Source organism: Chiloscyllium punctatum, chromosome 4, assembly GCF_047496795.1.
Source record: "Chiloscyllium punctatum isolate Juve2018m chromosome 4, sChiPun1.3, whole genome shotgun sequence".
In the NCBI taxonomy this organism is placed as follows: Eukaryota; Metazoa; Chordata; class Chondrichthyes; order Orectolobiformes; family Hemiscylliidae; genus Chiloscyllium; species Chiloscyllium punctatum.
In genome coordinates, this window is record NC_092742.1 from 49,704,771 (window position 1) to 49,728,854 (window position 24,084).

The 24,084-nt window shown below is 38.9% G+C and overlaps 1 protein-coding gene across 6 annotated transcripts in view; it reads left to right on the forward strand.

Moving 5' to 3' along the window:
- The window catches only part of LOC140476282 (centrosomal protein of 170 kDa protein B-like), a 91,130-nt gene that overhangs the window by 31,975 nt on the left and 35,071 nt on the right, over positions 1-24,084 (forward strand). For all 6 annotated transcript variants that reach the window (XM_072568649.1, XM_072568647.1, XM_072568646.1 and 3 more), the window contains exons 7-12: positions 114-230; positions 9,808-10,290; positions 12,761-13,545; positions 17,886-18,080; positions 20,715-20,835; positions 20,940-22,820. In XM_072568649.1, coding sequence (XP_072424750.1) covers positions 114-230; positions 9,808-10,290; positions 12,761-13,545; positions 17,886-18,080; positions 20,715-20,835; positions 20,940-22,820 — 3,582 coding nt within the window. The remainder of the gene's footprint in view (positions 1-113; positions 231-9,807; positions 10,291-12,760; positions 13,546-17,885; positions 18,081-20,714; positions 20,836-20,939; positions 22,821-24,084) is intronic.

The window sequence follows — 24,084 nt, forward strand, 5'->3', positions numbered from 1 at the left end:
GAAACGTTAAAGATTTATTCAGTCTTAATTTTGATTAAGCTCTTATGATTTCTTGCTTAGTGAACACTAGTGCATTTTACTTATGTGTTTTTGTTCTTTTTTTTTTGCCTTAGACAGTGCCACATTTAGACCCACTCCTCTATATGGCCAACCATCATGGTGGGGCGATGATGACGTGGATAACAAAGGAGAAAGTGATGAACCCAAAAAAACAGGAGATCCCAGCAATGGTATTTGACAGCTTTTCAGATTAAGTTAAATTAAACTTGTAACCTTCAGTTCTACAAAATTGCATCTGATTATTGAGGAAATGTTCATGATCTTAATGTTGAGTTTGTTATCAATTTGTGTCAGAAGAGGATCCATCACTTAACTATCGTTACAGGAGCTATATGAGGGATGTTAAAAAGTAGATTGGCCTATTATGGCTGTTTTCAAGTATGTTTTTTTTTCACTTTTTTAATTTAAAGTAAGTTTTAAGAAGACAGTACTATTTGGACCTTCAGACACTCAACAGCCTGCTTCACCTGAGAAATGCTCAGTCCGTCCCTTACATGTAAATTCACAGAAGCCGTCTTCTTCCTGTCTTAGCACAATCAGTTCAGAGGTGCAATTTGGAGTTCTCCTGCAATTCCTTCATTCCAGTCCAAGTGGTACTGTAAAAGATCTCATTCTTTTTCTTAACCCCCACCTGCTCACAAAGGTTCTCTCTCTGTTTCATCATCTTTTAACAGATGGGCCCTTTCCACTGTTGTTAGCTGTGCTGCCAGAAGTAGAAATTCCAGATCTGTTGAGAGATGAGTAGCTGTCAACACCATATAATCTCCTCCTGAAAGAAAGCAATAGTCAGATAAAGTCTTGTTGCTGGGAACCAGCATCAGAAAATTATCAAGCAGGAGAATTTTAACCATTTTTCAACTAGGTTCCATGCAGCATTGAGCTCACAAGTGACTTATGTTTTGTATATTAGGATCCCAACTGATGGATGATACAGGATAAGTCAGATCTCTGAATGAAACTTGGTTTAATAGATCTTCTGTTTAATTTCTGCAATTAATAAATGTATTGGTCAACCACTGAAACATGTTCACATTATGCTATAAATGTTCGTTAATGCAGAACAAAGCATTGTTTTCTTCATTTATTCTGTAACAAAGTTATGTTCTGCTGTTCACGAACATTTACAGCGTAGTGTGAATGTGTTTGTGGCTGACCAACATTTACTAATTGCAGGAATTAAACAAATAATTTTGTTTTCTTCATTTATTCTGTAACAAAGTTACTTATTGAAGACAGTTAAAAAGATCTTAGCACAAGCATCAAAACAGAGTTTCTACCTCTGTCAATCCCATCCATTACAGAGACTTGATTGAGAAATATCATTCCTATCTCAACATTATAATCACAGCTATTATAGTCCCAAGGAGCAATTCAGCACAATGTGACTGTCTCACTGTATTATCTAAAGCCAAGCTCCTGCTTTTGCCCCAAAGTCCCTGCACATGATAACTATCCACATAACCATCCAATACCCTTTTGAATACCTCAGTTGAACCTGGCTCTATCATATCTCCAGGCAGTACATTTCATCCCCTAGCAACCTGCTGTGTGAACAAGATTTTTTTCTCTCTCATCGCGCTTACTTCATTTGCATGTCACTATAAATCTCTGCCCTCTCATTCTTCTTTGTTTTACAAGAGGAAACAGCTCCACCCTATGTACTCTGCCCATCCTGGTCATGATTTTGAAAATCTCAATTAGATCTCTTCTCAGCCTATTCTCCAAGAAGAATATTTTCAATTTCTTCAATCTATCTTTAATACAGAAATTTCTAATTTCTGGACTTATTCTGTAAATTGTTCTTGCACTCCCTACGTTGGCATCTTTCCTCTGATATGGCATCTTCAAGTGAAAACAATACCCCATCTGCATTCTAACAAGTATTTTGTACGCATTCAACATCACCTCATTGCTTTTGTACTCTATGTAACATATTGAGACCATGTCTTAAGATTCCTTTGAGTCCATTGGTGTGGACCTAAACCTTTTCAGTTCCAAAAACTTGAGGATTGCTATTGGCATGCTCCTGGTGTGGAAGTTCCATGGTTTAGAAACTTCTACTGCTGAGGTGACTGGTTCCCTGGAATGATTTGATTCTCCTGCTGAGATAAATTTTTCTACTTTCTGAATTCAATCTTGGTTCTTCTAAACTGAAAGCTGAAACCTTTTGTTCTGAAGTCAAAACCACGCTAATTACTGCAATGTGTTTATTCTGGGGCAGCTGGTAGTGTGCTGGTATTGTCATTGGACTAGAAATCTAGAGCCCAGGCCAAACGTTACATGGATATGGGTTCAAATCTCACCAAGGCAGATGGTGAAGTTTAAATCAATGACACCCTAGAATGTAAGGCTTGCCCAATGTTGACCACATTGATAGCTGCTGTTATTGCTGTTAAAACCACTTGGTTCACAGATGTCCTTCAGGGAAGGAGATATACTGGCCCTGTCTGGTCTGGCCTACATTGACACTAAATCCACAGCAATATGGTTGATTCTTAACTGCCCTCTGAAATGGCACTAGCAAACCACACGGTTAAAGTGGCAATAAGTGCTGGCCAGACTGCAAAGTTCACATACCATGAAGAAATGTTTTACAAAAGCTGCCTGTCATAAATCCAATGGTATCGACGTATTATTGTCCATTAATACTACACTAGTTGTCCCTGGCACTCAACAGTGCTCTCTTGAAACTCATGTATTTTAGTCACAATTCAAATGAATTTGAGATTTAAAACAAAACTTCAGAAAACAAGCTAAATCCACCTGTCTCTAAGTTTGACATTCAAATCCAAAAGTATACTATAGATTATGCATCTTTCATCACAGTATTGTTTGTTACCCCCTGTATTTTGGACAGTATACAGAAATAAATAGATACCCCCTTTTTCATGTATTATCTTAGCTCCTAAAGTTGTCATTTCCCCTCACCTTCTCTCCTCTCCCCATCCCCATACGTTAATGCTATACATTTAGTAGGTGAATTTGGAAACATACAGAAGCACATTTTTTTCTTCAGTCACGTAATGTTTTTTCAAGCAGAGGGTTGTGCATGTATGGAATGAGCTGCCAGAAGAAGTGGTGGAGGCTGCTAAAATTACAGCATTTAAAAGGCATCTGGATAGGTATATGAATAGGAAGAGTTTAGAGGGATATGGGCCAAGTGCTAGCAAATGGGACTAGGTTAGGTTAGGATACCTTGTCGGCATGGACAAGTTGGACCGAAGGTCTATTTTGGTGTTGTACATTTCTATGACTCTATGGTTACAGCACAGAATGAGGCCATTTGGCCCATTGTTATCTGCCTTGGTCTCCAAATGAGCAGTTCACTTAATTCCAGACTGTTACTTTTCTCCCCCTTAATCTTGTATATTCTTCCCTTTCAGGTAACAGTCTAGTTTTCTTTTGCATGCTTTGGTTGAAACAGCCTCCATCATATTGTCAGGCCAAGCATTCCAGATATTAACCACTTCCTGCATGAAAAATGTTTTCTTCATTTTGCCCTTGTTTCTTTGTCTGAGCTCTTTAAACCTGTGCCTTGTTCTTAGTTCTTTCATGAATGGACACCACGACTGGGAGGTGCCGGTGTTGGACTGGGATGGACAAAGTTAAAAATCGCACACCATGTTATAGTCCATCAGATTATAAATCTGTTGGACTGTAACCTGATGTTGTGAGATTTTTAACGTCATGAATGGTCACAGATTTCCCCAAATTCACTCTGTCCAGGCTAGCCACCTCATGACTTTGACTACCTGTATCAAATTACCTCTAGGCCTTCTCTCCAGAAAAACAGTCTGAAAGTTTCCAAGCTATCTTCATAACTGAAGTTCCTCATTCTTGGAAGGGTTCGCCTAAATCCTTTCAGCACACTCTCGCATGCCTTGGCAAACTTCCTAAAGTTTGGAGCGATGCCCAGAACTGGATGCATTACTTGAGCTGACACAGCACTTGTCTTGTACCAGCACAGCATAACCTCCTTGCTCTTGAACTCTATGTCTGTATTAATAAAGCCTAGGATACTGCATGCAAAATTTTGAATGCTATAGCACCATCTCTTTGACTTTCCATTCTAAAGATTGTCCTTGAATAACATCCTTTTCAGTTAATGGGTAAACTTGTGTACATTAAACAGAGTTTGGCCATCACCCTCTGTACCTATATAAACATGTGCAATGTTCAAATCTGGTAAACATTTCTACTTGAGATCAATTGTACAGTGTATACTGAATACATGATTTAGAAACTTAGTTAGATTTTGTTTAGTTTTTTTTAATATCTCCTCCTCCAAAGGAACTCTACCTGATAGCTGTGGATAACTAATATGGCAGCATTCATGGACTTAATCAAAAGAGTGGTGTAACTGTCACTGTGACAAACATAGCATTTAGTTTGTACATACCAAAAATAACTGAATGAAAATGAATGGCCAGATGTATTTTTGATGATCAAAAGTCTTGGTGACCAGATACTTAGACACCATAATACTCAACTTTCATTTGTGCCATTAAATCATTTGCATTCATCACATGAAAAACGCTTGTCCAAAGTACAGTAACTCTGGTAGCATTGACATTAGTACAAGAGTTGTACATAAGAACAGGAGTAGGTCATTCAGCCCCTCATGTTTGTTCCACCATTCAATAAGATCGTGATTGAACTGTAGCTTCACTCCAAATATCTGCCTTTAGCCCATATCCCTTAATACATTTACTTAATGAAAGGTTATATGCATCAGATTTAAAATTAGGGATTAATCTGGCATCAGCTGCCATTTTTATTGAAGAGAATTCCAAACCTCCATTATCCTTTGTGTGTAGAAGTGCTTCCTAATAAGTCTCTTGAATGGTCTGGCCCTAAAGTTTAGATCAGTCACCCTAGTTGTAAAACCTCCAACCAGTGGGAATAATTTACCTTTATCTACCTTGTCTTTTCCTATTAATATCTTGATGATTCTCTTCAGATCATCCTTTAACGTTATAGATTTTTGAGAAAACAGACATAATTTGTATATTCTCTCTTCATAACCTGACTCCTGAAATCCAGGTATCATTTTTGTAAATCTATATTGTATTCTCTCCAAGGTGTATATCCTTCCTGCAGTGTGGTGCTCAGATCTGCGCAGTACTCCAAGAGGGGTCGAACCAGGGTTTTGTATAGCTGCAGTATTACTTCTGCATCCTTGTACTCCAGTCTCTTAATAAGAGGCCAACATCCCATTAGCCACATTCATTATTTTTTGCACCTATTCATGGCATTTTAACTATCTATGCCCTGACCTCTCTATAGTTTTTGACATATGGAGGAAAATGGAAAAGTGTAGGTTAGATGAGCCTCAGATTGGTTCCACAGGTCAGTGCAACATCGAGGGCCGGAGGGCCTATCCTGTTCTATCTAATGTATTTAACTTCATACCATGTAGAAAGTATCCACATCTATCCTATTTTCGGTTCAAAATAGATACCTTCACTCTTGCTCACGTTGAACTCCATATGTTACAGTTCTGCCCATTCAGTTGATATATCAATGTTCCTTTGCAATTTTATGCTATTGTCTGTACTGTCTACAATTCTGCATAACTTTGAGTCATCAGCAAATTTGGCTGTTTGACTTTCAATGCCAGTTTTCAAGTTGTTAATAGTTGAGGCCTGAACCCAGATCCTTGTGCGGCACCACCACTGCATCCTGCCAATTTGAGTGGGTACCCATTATCCCTATTTTCTGTCACCTACCACCCAATCAATTTCCAGGCCATTGTCACTAATTTGCTTGCAATTCTGTGGGTTTTTCCATTCGTTAACGGTCTCTCATGTGGGACTTTCTCAAATGCTTTCTGGAAATCAATATACGCAATATCCATAAACATTCCCCTGTCAACCAACTTAGTCACTTCTCCAAAGTTCCATTAGGTTTGTCAGGCATGATTGATCTGTCATGAATCCATCTGGTTCTCCCTGATCAACTGAAAGTTTTTAAGGCACTCACTTACCCCATTCTTGCTGTAGACACCAACGATTTTGCCACCACAGACATCAGGCTAACTGGTTTGTAACTTCCTTGTTTTTCTCTTTTGCCCTTTTTTGAAAAGTAGAGTGACAATGTTCGGTGGGACAACTCATGTATGGAGGCAATTCTGAAAGATTATAGTTAGGTCATGTGCAATGTGCTCCCTTCCTTTAACAACCTTGGATCAAAACTGAGGATGGAACATTATCCTAGATTATTTGTTCAATTTCAGAATAAAACATTAACCCATAAATTCTGCTTCAGAGGTGACTGCCACCAATGAACAAAGTTCCTAGTTTTGCAAACTGTATGGAAGTTTAGATTTGATCTGGTTTCCAAAGCTGAAGATGATCTTCACAGATTTAATATACAGAATTGTATAAATTTAAATGCACCACGTTGAATTTCTTTGACCATTCATTTCTAACAGTTTATCATGATTTCTACACAAGGCATCTCCTCCTCCTTTCCCTGCACCTCTCTCCATCCCTTCAATGTTGTCACCTTTTGGATTTTCCTATGGTCAATGTGCTCAAAAATGAGAAAGTCTGGATTTAATTCTTCCAATGATAAACATCTTCATGCAGCTCAGTGGACTTTTATTCTAATCCATCAAAAATAATTTGATTTTATGGTGTGTATAGACATTGCCTAATAGACAGTTTTTTTTTTAAAATCAGACTGTTTGGATGTTTTGTAATACACTTCTATGGCCAGTATATCCTGATGAGAGGCATGAATCGGACCTCCTGTCCGAAGGCTGGGGAAGCTATCACTCTAACATAAGACCTTACAGACAGTTTGTTGATTGTCTTTGTGGATCGAGTGGTCATTAAGCCCATTGAAATGCTTACTTATTGTTGTCAGTCAATTCTTGCTCAACAATGAATTTTGACTGTCATTTTAATGTTGAGCAAACACTTTGTCTTCCATATACAAATCTAAAGTGCATGTAGTTAATTATATCATTTTGAGGGAATTTAATGGATACACTTTATTATTCTTATAATAAAAACTTTAGGTGTGCAATCTATATATATTTTTAATGGGAACACTGTTTTCAAACAAAGGTACTGAAAATTAATTTTTGATTGGTTGATGAGGCTTGCAAAATAATTCCTGATGAAGGGTATTTGCCCAAAATGTTGATTTTCCTGCTCCTCGAATGCTGCCTGACCTGCTGTGCTTTTCCAGCACCACACTCTCGACCTAATCTCCAGCATCTGCGTACTAAATTTCACCTTGCAAAATAACCATTATAATTTCACTAATTTGTATAAAAACTTTCATAGGATGTTTATTTCTGGTTGATTATTTTTAAAACGTATGTTAAAAATGATTTGTTTGGAGTGGTTGTGGTTTCCTGTTATTTGAGTGGTTTTAGGGCTAGAAGTTATTTGTGGGTTTTCTTTCAAGCAAAAGAGGCAGTAAGCCGAATATACTTTTCTTAGAAAACTGTTGCTTTTTTTTTAGCTGTAATATGAAAAGAAAGTTATTTTCTATTTTAAATTATATTTAAAATCACTTTCATGCTAATAGTATCCAAAATATTTTAAGTTGCTAAAATATCATTTTGATACTTAACATTTGATATCCTAGTTACCTCTTCAATAGACGTATGACCAATTGGGTGTACATGTGGAATTCCCTTTGTTGGACAAGCATTCTAAATAGAATAATCCTACAAGAGTGGGGAATTTCTGAAACTTTAAGTTCCACCTATCGCATTTCCAACGCCCCTCCTCCAAGTCCCTCCTCCCTACCTTTTATCTTAGCCTACTTGGCACACCTTCTTCATCCCTGAAGAAGGGCTCATGCCCGAAACGTCGATTCTCCTGCTCCTTGGATGCTGCCTGACCTGCTGCGCTTTTCCAGCAACACTTTTTCAACAAAAAGAAGCAAATGGTACAGCTGTATTTAAGCTAGACAGACACAAGAAAGAAAGCAGTAGAAGGATATTTGATAGGGTTAGGTGAATATGAGTTAGCAGGAGGCTCATGTCAAACACAAGGGCTTGTGTGGACCAACTGGATTGACTTACCTGCTTTTGTGCTTGTATTCTGTAATTTTACTCGTAGTTCAGTTATAAGTAAAATGACCTGCAATGTGCGTTAGTTTGTTGTTACTATTCCACTGAAGCTGACAACTTTGGGACTGTGCACACATAGAGAATAATTTTGGAAATACAAAAGTTATTGTTGATGATTCCACAATTCTTCAGGGGGTGTGTTTTGAGACACCCTGGATGGCAATTAGAGGGAGATCTATGAATTGATGAGAGTTTCAACCCTTCTATTGTTAGTTTTGCTTTAAAAATTGTGAAAGCGGGTCATTTTAATGAGGTGTGACTGGACCTTCAAAGGTATACTAGTTCAGATCACTTGTGAACAACTCGCTAACCCTGAAAAGCTAATTTTATGTGTGTGGAACATCAAATTTCTACATTATGATAATTTCAGGTATTTAAAAAAAAAATCTTAAATGTTAATTTATATTGATATTTTAATTTCTACTTAAATTCAGTTGTCATTGTTTATTTTTCTCCCCCCACTGAAAGTATAAATTGGAAGTGAAAGTTAAACTGCTTTAACTTCCTGGTGTCACTTCCTCTGGGAATAATTGCATGTGATCAGCCAGTTAAAAACAATCCAATGACAAACACACCCTGTTGGGTACAAAGGTGAATGCTGAACATATTATACACATCACAGTGTGATAAACACAGTCGAGCTGACAATGTAATCATCAATAGTTTTCCTTTTAAATGAGCCCTGATTCCAATAAATGAAACAAATGTTAAATATGACCTATGCAGATCACTACACTAATTGACATTGCATCTCAGTTCATTTCATAACCATTGGACATGCTTAATGTCCAACTCTCTGTTGCTCTTCAAGTTTTTGAGTCAGATCCTATGTTTTTTGTAAGCTTAGGACTTGATTGTTCTGTTGTTCTTTATGTTGACCTCTTATCCTCAACCCTGTGTAAACCTCAGTTCCCCAAAACTCTCTACTGACCACTTCCTCCTCCTGTGACCAAGTTTTTAGTGCCTCAGCTAATAACTGTTTTGTTTCAACAACCTTTCTTTGATGCCCCTGCAAAGCATTTTGACATAATTAATGCAAAAAGCATAGTACTTGAAAGACATGTAAAAACAGAAAATGCTGTTTAAACTCAGCAGATCTGACAGCATCTATGGAGAGACAAACAATGGGGTCATCTTTTAGAAGTTTGTATACCAAGAACAGTAATATTAGTAAGCAGTATCAAAGGGATTGGAGGAGTAAAGTCCAGAAAGTAGGTCCCGTACAGAGGGTGAGAGATAGGCAGCATTGATTTTTAAATCAATATGGCATAGGGGCCTATCAGTTTCAGGGGCGTGGGTTTGATTCCATCAACACAGGCGACCGTCTGTGTGGAGTTTGCACATTGTGCGTTCTCTTGTCTGCTTGGGTTTCCTTCGGGTGTTCCGGTTTCCTCCTCCAGTCCAAAGATGTGCAAGTTAGGTGGATTGGTCAGGCTAAATTGCCCATAGTGTCTGGGGATGTGTAGGCTAGTTGGACTAACCATGGGAAATAGAGTTACAAGGATAAGTGGGTGAGTCTGGGTGGGATGCTCTTTGGAGGGTCAATGTGATTCGATAGGCTGAATGGCCTGCTTCCACACTGTAGAGATTTTATGATCAATGAAAATCTTTGCTATGTGAGAAATTAATTGATATTTATTTATTTTGTTCTGTAGATAATTCAAAGGATGTGCCAAAAAGTGACCAGGAAATCAATGGGAACATTTCAGATTATAAAGACTTTGGAGAAAAATCTGTTTATTCGTTTCGAAGAGAGCCCAGCTATTTTGAAATTCCAACAAAAGAATTTCAACAGCCATCCAAGTCTCCAGACTGTGAGGTTCATGAAATTCCAACAAAGGATACGGACACAATCCAGTCCCCACGAGTTCAAAGTCATGCTTCTTTCACAATTGAATTTGATGACTGTACCCCAGGCAAAATGAAAATAAAGGATCATGTGACCAAATTTCCATCAAGGCAAAGAAAGTTACAACAGGTAGAGAAAGTACCTGTGCAAGGGGATGTACTGTCAGCAGAGAATAAAGTAGTTGACTGGTTGGTTCAGAATGATCCAAGCCTCATGCTGAAAAGACACGCTCAAAGGGATGAATACAGCACCAAGAGTGATCATCAGATTCACATAAAGACTTTGAAAGGTATTTTATATCTTTTCTCATGTTGATTCTCATAAGAATTTGAAATACCTCTTTGCATTCAAAAAAACACCTTTGCATACCAAAAAGATGTTTGTTTTCAGGTATCTTAATCAGAGATGCCATTTACATATCTCTGAAGCAGGTGTGACCTACATCCGGTCTCCTTGTTTCTCTGCAAAACTACCACTGCGCTATAAGAGCCCTGGGTTTTTGTTTTTAAGATGATTCATACTTTTTTAAAATCAAAATGTTACCATACTGTTGCTTTGAATGTAGATATTCTCCCAGTTCTCAGCTGTAACTTTAGCAGAGAATTGACAGAATTCTCTTGAGATATTGTGGTTGTTTGCTTAGTTTGTGCAGATTTTTATTCTTACTAAATTTCCATTGAATGTTCAGGAGAATCACTAGAAATTTGACCTCTGAGTTATATTGAGGTAATTTTGTTGATTTATAGGGAAACCTGCCACATCTTTTTCTTTCAATGTTACCCAGTAGTGTTGAATTTGTTTGCCAAAGCTTAGTTTGTCAGGGATGCTTGGCTGCTGTTACTAATTACACATTTGCAAAGAACGTGGCTCAAGAAGGAAACATATTGTTGAAACAAAAACAGAAATTGCTTGAAAAACTCAGCAGATCTGTGGAGAGAAGGCAGAATTAAATGTTTCAGGTCCAATGGTCCTTCTTCAGAATACACATTCATGAAGTTTCAAAGCTGAGAATGTGCAAACTTTACACTCTGTAAAGTTGAATAGAAGTAAATTGTAACAGCTACAGTTGAAGCTAAGTAAATATGTATTCTTGGGTCACATCATTGTGACATGTAAGTGCAGGTGATTAATAACTTAGAGATTTGAATCTTCAGTGCTTTTAATACAATTTGTAGTTTTTCTTGGTGTGTAATTAATTGTTAGACATTTACAACTGAAGCCAGTCACCGAATATGAATAACATAAGAAGCAATATTATTTGTCAACTTGACTTTAAGTTCCCAGAAACCTTCACTCCACTTTTAACAAGGTATTTTTGAAGTCTGTTTACTTACTACTGCTGAATTGCACATTCTCACCAAAGGCAACTCAGTGGGTTCACTGCTTTTCATTGACCAGGTTCACCACAGATGTCTGAGAAATAAGGCACTCTCATAAGAAGAGCTGTTTCAAACCACAACTTTACTGTAAATGATGTTCTGCTTCAGCCAATTAGGTCAGATGATGTTGAGCTAATGAGTTGAAAAGCTATATCTGTCCGTCTCTATTGATTGTCACCTTGGCAACAGTGCAGTGGCTAATGACTAATTGGGTATAAGAATGTAAGTGTTAATTAGGGTTAACTATCTGTGTGCAGTTTACCAAAGTCAGGTCAGAATTAATTTGGTCTCTTTTTAAATTGCTACCACACAAGGTGTAGATTTCTGTTTGGGTTGCAAGCTGTGCTGGACCATACTAGTTTTGACAGGATGGAATTATGCTCATGTTCTGTGCAAGATCATGTGCATAAGCTCAAACCTCATAACTTAGAACAAGTAAACAAAATCAACCCATCTGAACTTTTTCCAGGAAAACAAAGGGGGGAGCCGGAGGGGGAGGTGCAAATTTCACGGCAATTAGACTTTCTGCAACAGACTCATTTACTTTTTCATTAACTTCAATTGGCGTTCTGTCATTGCAGTCTTCAGTGACATAGCTTACTGTACTAAAGTAGAATGCACTTGTATGACTTCAGTTGACTGCTAGTCTTGTGTAACAGGGGCAGATCAATTGACAAGTTACTTTGGTCAACTCAATCTAGCCACTACCCTGAAGTTCAAGTAAAAATGATGGCGAGTTGAATTAGAAATTTGATTCATGGTCTATGGTGCCTGAAGCTTTCTCCATAAAGTCATGATCAACCCTGATGAGGAGAAACTCCGACTTGAAGACATGATCAGTTTTGTGCATGTTATGAGGGGATTTGCAAAACTTCTTTTAAAAAGTCACCAGAACTCCAACCTGAAGTGTTTAAACCAGCAATTCAGAGTATTAAATTCAATGAGCTTTTGTACTGGTTAATTTTGTCCTTGCTAGATTCTGGTGCTTTCTGGGCAGAAATCTTGTGGAAGCTCCATGTCTATTTTATAAGGAATGAAGAGAAGAGTAATTCATTGTAAAGGCAGCATTCACAAAAGTGGTAGCAATATTCTTTCAAAGGTTAGTTTCTCATCAACATACCAATTTATGTAACTTTTTCATCTTTGGGCTTTCATCTACAATAAGGTAAATGTGTATGTAGGATTGGCCTTTTTTTTTTTGCTGTCATGTATTTCTGCAAGTCATTTTGTAACTTATGGTTTACTTTATTCAAGATATTTTATCAGATATAACTGATTTATTATGATCTGAGAATCTCCCTTCTGTCATGACATTATTTGAATCTATTAAAACAGCATTTTATCAACTAGAAGAAAACTATTTTTCTGTATCATTATTAGGTTGTAGACATGAAGATGGTACACAGAGTGATTCAGAAGATCAAGTTGCATCTAAGCAGCAGAAAGAAAAGGACTCTCCTCTAGAATCACAGCCGGAGCAATTCCAGATTTACAGTAAAGAAACCTCTAAGCTATGTCAGCTCCAGCATGATGGGCAAGAAATGCCCATTGGTCAACAAGCTTTTGTTATTGAATTCTTTGATGATAATCCTCGCAAACGTAGAGCACATTCTTTCACTCAAAATGCAAATGCCATGCAAACTGATTCTTATATTGCTCTTCGCGCTAAACTAGAAAAACGCAAAGGTACTTCTGCATGTGAAAAAGGGTCAGTACAACAGGCCCAATCTCTGGTCCAATCGACCAAGACTACTGCTAGTCCTTCAACTCCCCAGAGGTCTAATTCACTAAAGAGAGAAAAGACAGAAGAGCGATTAAGTACCTCTGCGACTTCGAGCTCCAAAGGTTTACTTCGAAGTTTTGGGAGTGTGGGCCGAAAGAGTAAGCTTAGCCAAGAGTTTGCTGCAGAGCTGTTGAAAGAAACTACAAAAGGTTTTACAGTTGTAGACAAATCTCCAGACTGTATCCCTGTGACAATTGCACAAGTGACAGTGGCACCCTCTATACCAGCGACACCACTACCACAAGTTTCATCATCGACAACTTCAACAAAACCAGCCTCCAAACAGGGTGACCAAGATAGTCTGAGTGATACAGGTACATACACCATTGAAACAGAAACGCAGGACAAAGAGGTGGAAGAAGCTCGTAAAATGATAGACCAGGTAAGGAATGTAAATTCCTTTGAACACGTTGCTTAAAGAAAATTTGTGATTTAATGAAATATTCCAGCGTGAAACACGTTATAGTATCCTTTTGCCAATGTAACGATGTTAGTCATGGTTATCCCGCTTCATGCTTTGGAATTACAAGTGAAAGCATTTATATATGAGAACTTGTCATGAATTCTGATGTTTTGAAGCTTGATGTTTCACTTTCGTGACATGATCAATGAGGAATATGACCCAATCTATTTTTTGCGTGGTGCTGCTGTCTAAGCAATCCCATCAATGGTCATTGTGCTGGTGTTCAGTTAGTTCACTTGGCTGGATAGCTGGTTTGTAATGCAGGGTGACACTAACAGCATGGGTTCAATTCTGGTACTGGCTGAAGTCATCATGATGGTCCCACCTTTTCAGTTGTACCCTTCTGATGAGGCGTGGTGACCTCAGGTTAAATGCACCACCAGTGATCACTGTGTAATGACAGAGCAGCTCTACTGTCCTCTGAGATTATGGTGACTTTACATTATCCCTATTAAGGAAGTGGATTTAGATTGTTGCAAACTGAAGGGGACCGGTTAGCATTTGCAAATGACTTTAATTTTTTTGCTTGTTTGCTGAATGTGAACAGTGGTAAAAGTATCAGAACTATTGTTTCTGCTCAGTTCCTTGTGGGTTGCGTTCTTGAACTGCTGCAGTCCTCATGGTAATGGTGCTCCCACAATGATTAAATAGGGAAAGCAGCATTTTCTCTGAGCAGTAATAAATTAGATGTTATATTTATTCACTTTAGCATGGTATGCCTCTTGGGTAACAAGTGATATCTTCCCCTGCTAACCCTGTTTTCCCAATTTGGTGGCAGAGGCTGTCCAATCCTGTTGAAATGCTGCTGCATGTCAAGAGCAGGGCTATGACTAGGTAATGAGCTGTGAGTTGTTCTGGCAGATTCGTCAAATAGCTTATTTATCAGTAGCTGGTGACTAGCATTTACTTTTCATTTGGAATTGGTCTAAACCAAGATGGATTGAAATGAAAGGATATCTTTGATTTTCTCTGCCTTTCTCTTTTGCGTTGTCCTGTGCTCTATGCCGTCTTCAAAAAAGATCAAATAACTTTCCAAACCTGTCTCTAATCATGCTATATAATGAGCTGCTAGTTTTTTAAACAAATTTTTCCTACCTTCCCTTTCTCCTTCCCACAGGAGAAGTCATGTGAGCATTGTTCAGAAAACTGGAATGACTAAGATCAGAAAGTTGAGATTGCAGGTTTCTGCTCCAACCCTCCTGTTTCATAATGCAGCAGTTTTAACAGTCAGCATACTGACACTGTGGACTGACTCATGCAGTTTTTAGTAACACAAAACTTTCGGGAGGAAAAAAAATACTTTTGTTCTGCCGACAATTGCATGTGGCAGTAAGGCTCATAGGATTCTGAAAGTTATAGGATTTATTGACTATACCTATTTATACAGTTATATATGAGTAACATTGTGAAACTAAGTTAACCTATCCACTGCCATGCTTCTTGCTATTTGTTCTTTACCAATACTCCAATTCCTTCACTGGCAGTTGATTTCAGAATTTTCTAAATTGGAGAACTGCAAGAGATGTGAATTAACTTTTTAAAAATTCTAACAGAAATGTAATTCCTTAAATAGTTGGATGATCAAAACTGAATCACCCTATGCACACAAATGGTTAATTAGAACAGTAGGTACAACTATCAACAAGGTAAAACCAGATGGCCGCCTCCTTTAGAGACTGCAATTTCCCTTCCCACGTGGTTAAAGATGCCCTCCAACGCATCTTGTCCACATCCCGCACCTCCGCCCTCAGACCCCACCCCTCCAACCGTAACAAGGACAGAACGCCCCTGGTGCTCACCTTCCACCCTACCAACCTTCGCATAAACCAAATCATCTGCCGACATTTCCGCCACCTCCAAAAAGACCCCACCACCAGGGGTATATTTCCCTCCCCACCCCTTTCCGCCTTCCGCAAAGACCGTTCCCTCCGTGACTACCTGGTCAGGTCCACGCCCCCCCTACAACCCACCCTCCCATCTTGGCACCTTCCCCTGCCACCGCAGGAACTGTAAAACCTGCGCCCACACCTCCTCCCTCACCTCCATCCAAGGCCCTAAAGGAGCTTTCCACATTCATCAAAGTTTTACCTGCACATCCACTAATATCATTTATTGCATCCGTTGCTCCCGATGCAGTCTCCTCTACATTGGGGAGACTGGACGCCTCCTAGCAGAGCACTTTAGGGAACATCTCCGGGGCACCCGAATCAATCAACCACACTGCCCCGTGGACCAACATTTCAACTCCCCCTCCCACTCTGCAAAGAACATGGAGGTCCTGGGCCTCCTTCACTGCCGCTCCCTCACCACCAGATGCCTGGAGGAAGAACGCCTCATCTTCCGCCTCGGAACACTTCAACCCCAGGGCATCAATGTGGACTTCAACAGTTTCCTCATTTCCACTTCCCCCACCTCACCCTAGTTCCAAACTTCCAGCTCAGCACTGTCCCCATGACTTGTCCTACTGCCTATCTTCTTTTCCACCTATCCACTCCACCTTCTCCTCCCTGACCTATCACCTTCATCCCCTCCCCTACTCACCTATTGTACTCCATGCTACTTTCTCCCCACCCCCACCCTCCTCTAGCTTATCTCTCCATGCTTCAGGCTGTCTGCCTTTATTCCTGATGAAGGGCTTTTGCCCGAAACGTCGATTTTGCTGCTCCTTGGATGCTGCCTGAACTGCTGTGCTCTTCCAGCAACTATCAACAATGCAGCAATGTAAGGCGTGTCTTCATACAGCACAGCTAACCAACGCCTATCTGTCTGTCCTATTTGTTGGCTGAGGTTTGTTCTTGTTTTCTGCTGTGGAATGCATACCCATTGTTTTAATTAACTTCATACTATCCTTCCACACAGAACATTGTTCGGAAAAGAAAGATAATTAATACAACACACAGCAAATGCATCTACCAGGTAGTATTAGCAGATTAGTGATGTATAAACAAGCAAGAATAAGGGAAACGATTTCTATGTTCGGTCACATCTCACTGTGTAGTAGTGAGAAAATACCTGTTTACATAAAGAGATTATGAAATTTCACATCTCTTCAACTTTATGTAAGACTCCAGCTTTAACATGTGTCATGTTTCCTCACCACAAAATTTAATTTCAATTTAATTTTACAGCTGAGTAGCACAATTAAATTAATCATTAAGAAAGCGTAATTAACTATACAGTCTAGTTGAAAATTTATTCCATTTTTACAGTAACAGTAATCTCAATTTCTATGCATGGCTGTATACATAACTGACATAATGATATTGTAGGTCACTTAAAACAAAGAGGCATAGCCTAGAGATATTATTGTTGGGTGGTTAATCCAGAGACCTACGTAATGTTCTGGGGTTCAGGGTTTGAATCCACCCACAGCAGATGGTGGAATTTGAATTCAATACAAATCTGAAATTAATATTTAACTTAATCTGGAATTAACTAATGATGACCATGGATCCATTGTCAATTATTGGAAAATCCATCTGGTTTACTCGTGAACTTTGGGGTGGGCAACTGCCATGCATATCTGGTCTGGCCTACATATGATTGCAGTGTAGTTGACTCTTAATTGCCTTCTGGACAGTTAGGGATGAGCAATAAATGCTGGTTTAGCCAGTGACACTCTGATCCTGTGAATGAATAAAAATGAAATTTTGCAAATAAATGCCTTATGTTGTTAAGGGCTAGGTGATGCTATTGTTTTATGTTCTTAATGTTACTGTGCTGTAATTCTGCATTATGAAAACTGGGTAGTGAAGCCTGGGGTTACAATAACTTTTTAAGCCAAAATTAGTATTGCAGAGTCTTCCATAAATAGAGGGATGGCAAATGCAATTCTGAGATTTTATGGATAGATTGATATTGGGTGGAAAGATGATGAAATGAAATCAGAAGATTGTTGAAAATGTTATGATTTAAATCATTGATTTTGTCGATGTTTTGAGATACTTTAAATTTAGAGCTATGTAACTGCAGATTCTGAAAAATATTGGTAGTGAGACTGGATGTGTATTTTGTAATCTTTTCAAATCCAAACAGTTGGGTCTGACCAGCAATATTTCAGTTTAAACATTGGGTATATTTTCATTACAAAAACTAGAAGTATGAATTCAGAATGTTGTACAAACTTATTAAAATGTATTATATTCCTAAAAGAATACAATACTCTATATAATCTTTCTGATCACTTTATCTCTCAGTCTACAGAGTCTGCTTGAAATGCTCAGTGGCTTACTAAATCTTTCTTAAAAATTTCTAACCAGGTATTTGGTGTTTTTGAATCGCCGGACTTTTCTCGGATTAGCACTGAAATTTATAGACCTGTAATAAATGATGAAAGCTATCCTGCTATAAAGAATGAACATATTGTGTGCAACCAGAATGCTAATACTTACCAGCAAGCTACTTCATTACAAGCATATCCTACAACCATTAGTGGCTCAGATACAGTGACACAGGTAATGGATAATAACATTACTAATAATTCATTTCTGGATATGTAGCCATTCGACTAATGACTACCATGTAACAATTGAATATGGAGACATCAAAGATTTCAGAGCTAATGCATCAATAATACTGTAAATGTTTGATGTATAATACACTTGTAATGACAACAGGAAAGCCAGACTATGTTGCCTTTATAACAAGGTGTTATGCCTGGCAACTGAGCTCTCGAGCATTTATTCCTTAATTACAATCATCAAAACAGATCAACAAGACATTATCAGATTTGTTGTTTTAGGATCCATTGCAAACTTGCCATTCATTTGCTTATAAGATAACAGCAGCCCACTGATGGAAATCTTTAATGTAGGAAAGCACGTGGAGACACTTCATAAAGAGTGCATTTATAAAGAAAATAAAAGCTCAGATGGTTTTTAAGGGCTTTTTTGGAGGAAGGCCAGCAATGTTCAGAGAGGGAATTCCAGAGCCTAGGGCCTACACAGCCTTTAGTAGTGGGAGAAAACTAAAGGAGAAATGCACAGGGACAGGGTATGTTTCTGGGAGAAAAGAAAATAATGTAGATTATTGAAGAGCAGTGATAAGTAAGCATGAGTTGCTATGGGATAATATATGGAAGCAGAGCTTAGGATTGTACAGTAATATAGAATCTATGTGGAGAGAGGTTGTCCATGACAGCATTGGAATAATCACATCTAGAGATGAACAGAGAGTGGATGAATGTTTCAGCAAGATATGGATTGAGGTAACGCAGCCAGTGATGATCTAACAGATGGAAGTAGATGACATTTGCAATAGAGAAGACATGGAACCTCGTAACTGTCTAAAGACAATGCGATTGCAGGCAGTCACGTCCACAGGAGTAAATCTATTTCTGGGGTAAAGTTGAAAGTAGTGGGGTAAATAGGGCTGTGGTCACTGGACAAATGCCTCAGAGAAACACGCTATTGCTGTGGGACATCGATTTGAATTCACCATGGCAGATGGTGAAATTTGAATTCGCTCAGTAAACCTGGAATTTACAAAAAAACTGGCTCAACTGCTGTCAATTGTCATCAAAAAAAATCTCGTTCAGTAATGTCGTAAAGAGAAGGAAATAATTTATGAATCTTACCTGGTCTGGCCTCCCTATGTTTACAGTCATGCAGTTATGTGGTTAACTGTTAACTGGCCTCTGAAGTAACTCAAGCAAGTCACTCAGTTTGAAGGGAGTTAGGGATAAGTAATAGATGGTATAATTGCACACAATGCTCACATCCCATCAAAGAATGAAGAAAAAGAAAATGTTGGTGTAAAATTGAATTTACCCATGTTCTATTCCCATTTGGATGCATGCACACTACCTTGGGCGGTGCCAAATTCCCCTCTGTAGGTCTGCTGTCACCTTCTGTTTGTGTGCAGCTCACTCCCTCATTTACCTGACCACCTGCTTCCTCCCCATGCTAGGCTAGCTCATTTCTTCCTCTCCTTGACATGCCTTGTTCATCTCTGCTCTTCTCTCAATTCCCCTCCCCCTCAAACCTTTTCTCAGCTCATTCACTTTGCTGTCCCCTTTCCTTCTCCTTGTCTGCCTTCTCACCATGCACCTCCACCTCCAAATCAATCACTTTTCTTTGTCTTCTGGAGTTCAATTTCTTACATTTTAAATTTCTCTTATCTTCTAATACTGTATTTCTGAGATTATTTTACATCTAATAGGTAGTCAGCGCTAAACCTCATCGTCATCATCTCATGTTTGACTTCCTTTAGCATATTGATGATTGGTTTCTGTCATATCCCTCCCTCAATCAGTGCTCATTACTTGAAATGTGATCTACCCACTCTCCAATGACCTGACCCTAAAGCACTGACTGTCATTTCTTGTAACTTATTGTTTGAGTGCAGACTCCTCATTCTTACATGCACCCACTCACTCACTCCAGTGTTTGTGCCTTTTCTGTACTCATGCCTAATGTCTCTTGTTCCTGCCAATTAACCTGCATCAATTGCCTTTGCCACTCAATGACTCGGAAACGTGCCGTTCAAGCAAATCTTTGTCTAGTGCCTGTGTATCAGTTTGGAAAGTCTATAAAGTTGTATCTAAAAATGTTTGTGCAGTTTATGGCAGTTTTTAAAATATATATATTTATTTATATGTGCTATTTTTGAGAAAAAATTCTTCACCTACAACATAGTTTTTGTACTTTTGCTTGCTTCCTTATGACATCTGATTCATTTGTTTTATAAATTGAAAGGTTTGTATAGTTGCATTTTATTAAATATTGGGCATAAGTACTAGCTAACTTCAAGTTTTAGTTTTCATGCATGGAGGACTATAATCAGAAACGTGTGTGTCTGTGTGTGAGCGTGTGTTTCACACTTCTCTGAAGTCCCAATTGTTAATGTTAATTTCTATTTGCTTTGCACTGTTTTGTTTTCACATCGTAGAATATGCTAACTTTCTAAGATATTGCCAAAATGAAGATTGCCATGAACTTTGGTGATACTTTTCTATTATTCCATTTCAAGAAATTCTTAATCCTGTATGAATGAGAACTTGATGTAATCACAAACCCCTTTTCTCATGCAAAGTTCTACATAATAAACTTTAAATAAATATATTATTTTCTCTTGATGCAAACATTCAGATGCGTCCAGTTGGTCCTATATCCCAAGGGACACAAAAGTGGGTCTCTAGATGGGCAAGTCTTGCTGATGGCTATAATGGTACTGCACCAGTTAGCACATTGCATGACCTTCAACAAGGGAGTGAGTATTAAATTTGGTGCAAAAGTGTTTGTGATAAAAGTTGTAAAGTAAAATATTGCCTTGTTCTTCTGACAATCCACCATCTTTTGCTTTTCTCTTAACAGCTGGAGCTATCGTTGATATTGGAAATTTTGTTAAGAATATGGAAACTCTGGATTCGGATGCAGCATCAACAACAAGCCAGTCTTCGCGAAAACGTCGGACACTCCCACAATTGCCGGGAAGTGAAAAGCTGGATAGCTCAAGATCAAAAGATTTCCTTCAGCAACGTGCTTTTTCCAGCAGCGAATCGACAAAGAAGTTGGACCTGGAACTGCACTCTCTTCCACAGAATCATGAAAAGTTGCATATACATGAAGAAAAAGACTTGGAGCCCGACAGCTTGAGTGATAAATCTGATGATTCTTCACATGTTCAAAAAGGGAAGGGGAGAAAATGTAGAATCTCAAAGGTTACTAGAAGGTTACATCCAGGGCAGACATGGGATGATCATGACCGATCTGAAGCTCGGCAATGGGTAACAGAGACCAATGCACAAAGTGCCAACAAAGAGTTACCAGCCCTGAGCAGTGCTGTATGTGGCACAGAATATGATCTAAAATCTGCTTCCTACAGCACTACAAAAGAATTGGAAAGCTCCTCAGCACAATTGAGAGCTAAAGAAATGCCAGCAAAGTTTGAGCGAAAGCCAAAGGACCAGGAGTTTGCCTCAAAATCAACAATTATTACATCATCTGCAAGATGGTCATCTGTCCCTGATACAGTCCAGCCTGCTTTGGGAAACAAAGATATAATCCACTCCATAAGTAAAGTGGGTCAAATAACTCATAGGAGCCCCTCCCAAGAAAGAAAGAAAACGTTTACAAAAGAGTCTCGATCGCCTGTTATCAGACGAGAGAGTTTTACTAAAGACAGGCCAAGTATTGATAACATGATCAATAAAATTCCTAATATTTCAAGCCAGCCACCCTTCAAAGATCATGCACACGGTTCCTACAATATAGATTACACTGAAGATACGCACCTCATTCTGAAAGACACTGAAGCTGCAGTGGCAGCCTTGGAGGCAAAACTTCAGTCTCAAGATCACCATTTTGGCCAACAAGAAAGTCACCCCTACGCCCAAGGAGAATCGCCCTCTGGAGAATCGGATAATGACACCACAAGCTCGGTAAGCTTGAAAAGTAAAAGTGCCACGAGTTCTGCGCAGCGACAGAGCAGCAGTAATCGTGTACCCAAAGGGAAAACAGCTCCTCCAGTACAAGATCTCTCCCAGCCAGCCAATGCTCTGGAAAGGCTGACAGAGAAGCGCAGAGCCCAGCTATCAGACGCGACCAGCAAACCAGATTACAGCAGGCGCTTCCAGTTGAAGCGCAGTACAGGTTCCCGTGGCTCCACAGACTTTACAGATGATGAAAGATCCTCAAGCCTTCCATATTTGCCAACTGCTGACGTAGGCTCTTCTGATCAGGAGCAATGTCAGACCAGTAAATCTCTGCTACGGAAAAAATTTTCCAGTTCTGTGCGCACAAAAGAGGATTCAAGCAAAAGCACAAAATCTTCTGTTCAAACAACATTAACCCGTTCAAATAGCCTGTCGACACCCAGGCCCACCAGAGCATCTTTACTGCGCCGAGCCCGCCTGGGGGATGCGTCAGATAATGAAAGCGCTGATGTGGATAAAGCCTCGTTAGCTTCAGAAATATCCACCACAAGTTCAACTTCCTCAAAGCAGCCAGCAGATAAGAAGTTATCACGGCTTGACCAGCTAGCTTTGCCACGGAAACGCGCAGGGTCTCTCACTGTAAATAGTGACACAGAAACCTCTGTGATGAGAAGCAATTTCAGTGCCCGAAGTGTTGATATGACTAATACTAGTCGAAAGTCATCTAGTATTGATGTGAAAGCGTCATCCAAGAAAAGTGCCGGAGGTTCAGTGAAGCAGACATCTCGAGTCCGTGCTAGTGCTGCAAAATCATCTTCCAGTGAGTATACATCACAAGAACACCTAATGCATCACTATTGAGACAAACCTTTTCAAAAGTGAACACACAATTGTTTCAATGCTTTGTCATGAAAATTTAGGATTAAAAAAAATCCTAGTTTAACACAATTAATGTACAGGTTGGTGCATTGTCTGTGTCCATTGGTGGTAACTTCTCATTTGGATCTAAATCTATTACTTCTGTCTCCCCTTTTGTTTTTCCAGACCCCCTCATTCCTTTCATCTTCATTACAGGCCTTCCTGTCACCAGCCCACTCTCCCATCATGATACCTTGTCACACCAATCCTTACCTTAATTTATAATTTTTCCAGAAGATTTGAGAATCCTTTTGAGTAAACTTTGATTTCTTTCTGCCTCTTACAGTATTTTTCAAAGATATTGGCCACTATAGCATTCTCCTCTCACATCGACACTTCACTCTTTCAAGATAATCTCAACAACCTCCCTTCTGCTGTGCTCAGTCTCACACTGCTTACCCTTTGCATTTTGCTAGCTGTCAGCGATTGTCCTCTACCTTAGTATTTCCCTCAGGAATGTTCATTTTACTTTCATGATCACAGCAATTCAGATATGGATGTATACATTAACTTACGGAAGACATTTCCCCCTCAGTGCTTGGCTGTATTTTCTACCACCTGCCCTGACCAATTCATTCCAACACCAAATGATAGCCAGATATTTAAATATGTCATTTGTGACTAAATGGCAACACTGTTTTCTCTGAATCAGAAAGTTGAAATCCAGTCTCACTTGAAATGTTAGCATGAAGTCTAAACGGACGCTCTGATGAAATACTGAATGAGCTCTGTTTTGTCCTATCTTGTTAAACCTGGGATCTGTTTCTCCCGAAAGGGAGAAAATATCCCTTTGTTATCATTCAAAGAAAAGCAGAGAAATTGTCTAAATATTCTCCTAGTATTTATCTCACGGTCGACATCATTAAATGGGTTCCACCTTTTCATCTGTCTATCAAAATTCTTCTCATCTGCTGTACTCTGAAGTTTTCTCCTTGTCAAATCAGTTAACAAGACAAATGTGAAATGTAAGAATAAAACTGGAATTTTTTGGGTGTAAAAGGGTTAGAATCATGCCAATGTGAAGCTGATGCAAGATGAGAATCAAGTTATTTTGAAGAATGTCCAGCCCTCTAAAATCTATAGTGACATTTCCATTGTGCACCAATCTACCATCTTCAAGGCATGAGGGCTAGTTTAGGATGGTAGCTTAATAATCAAGATTATTT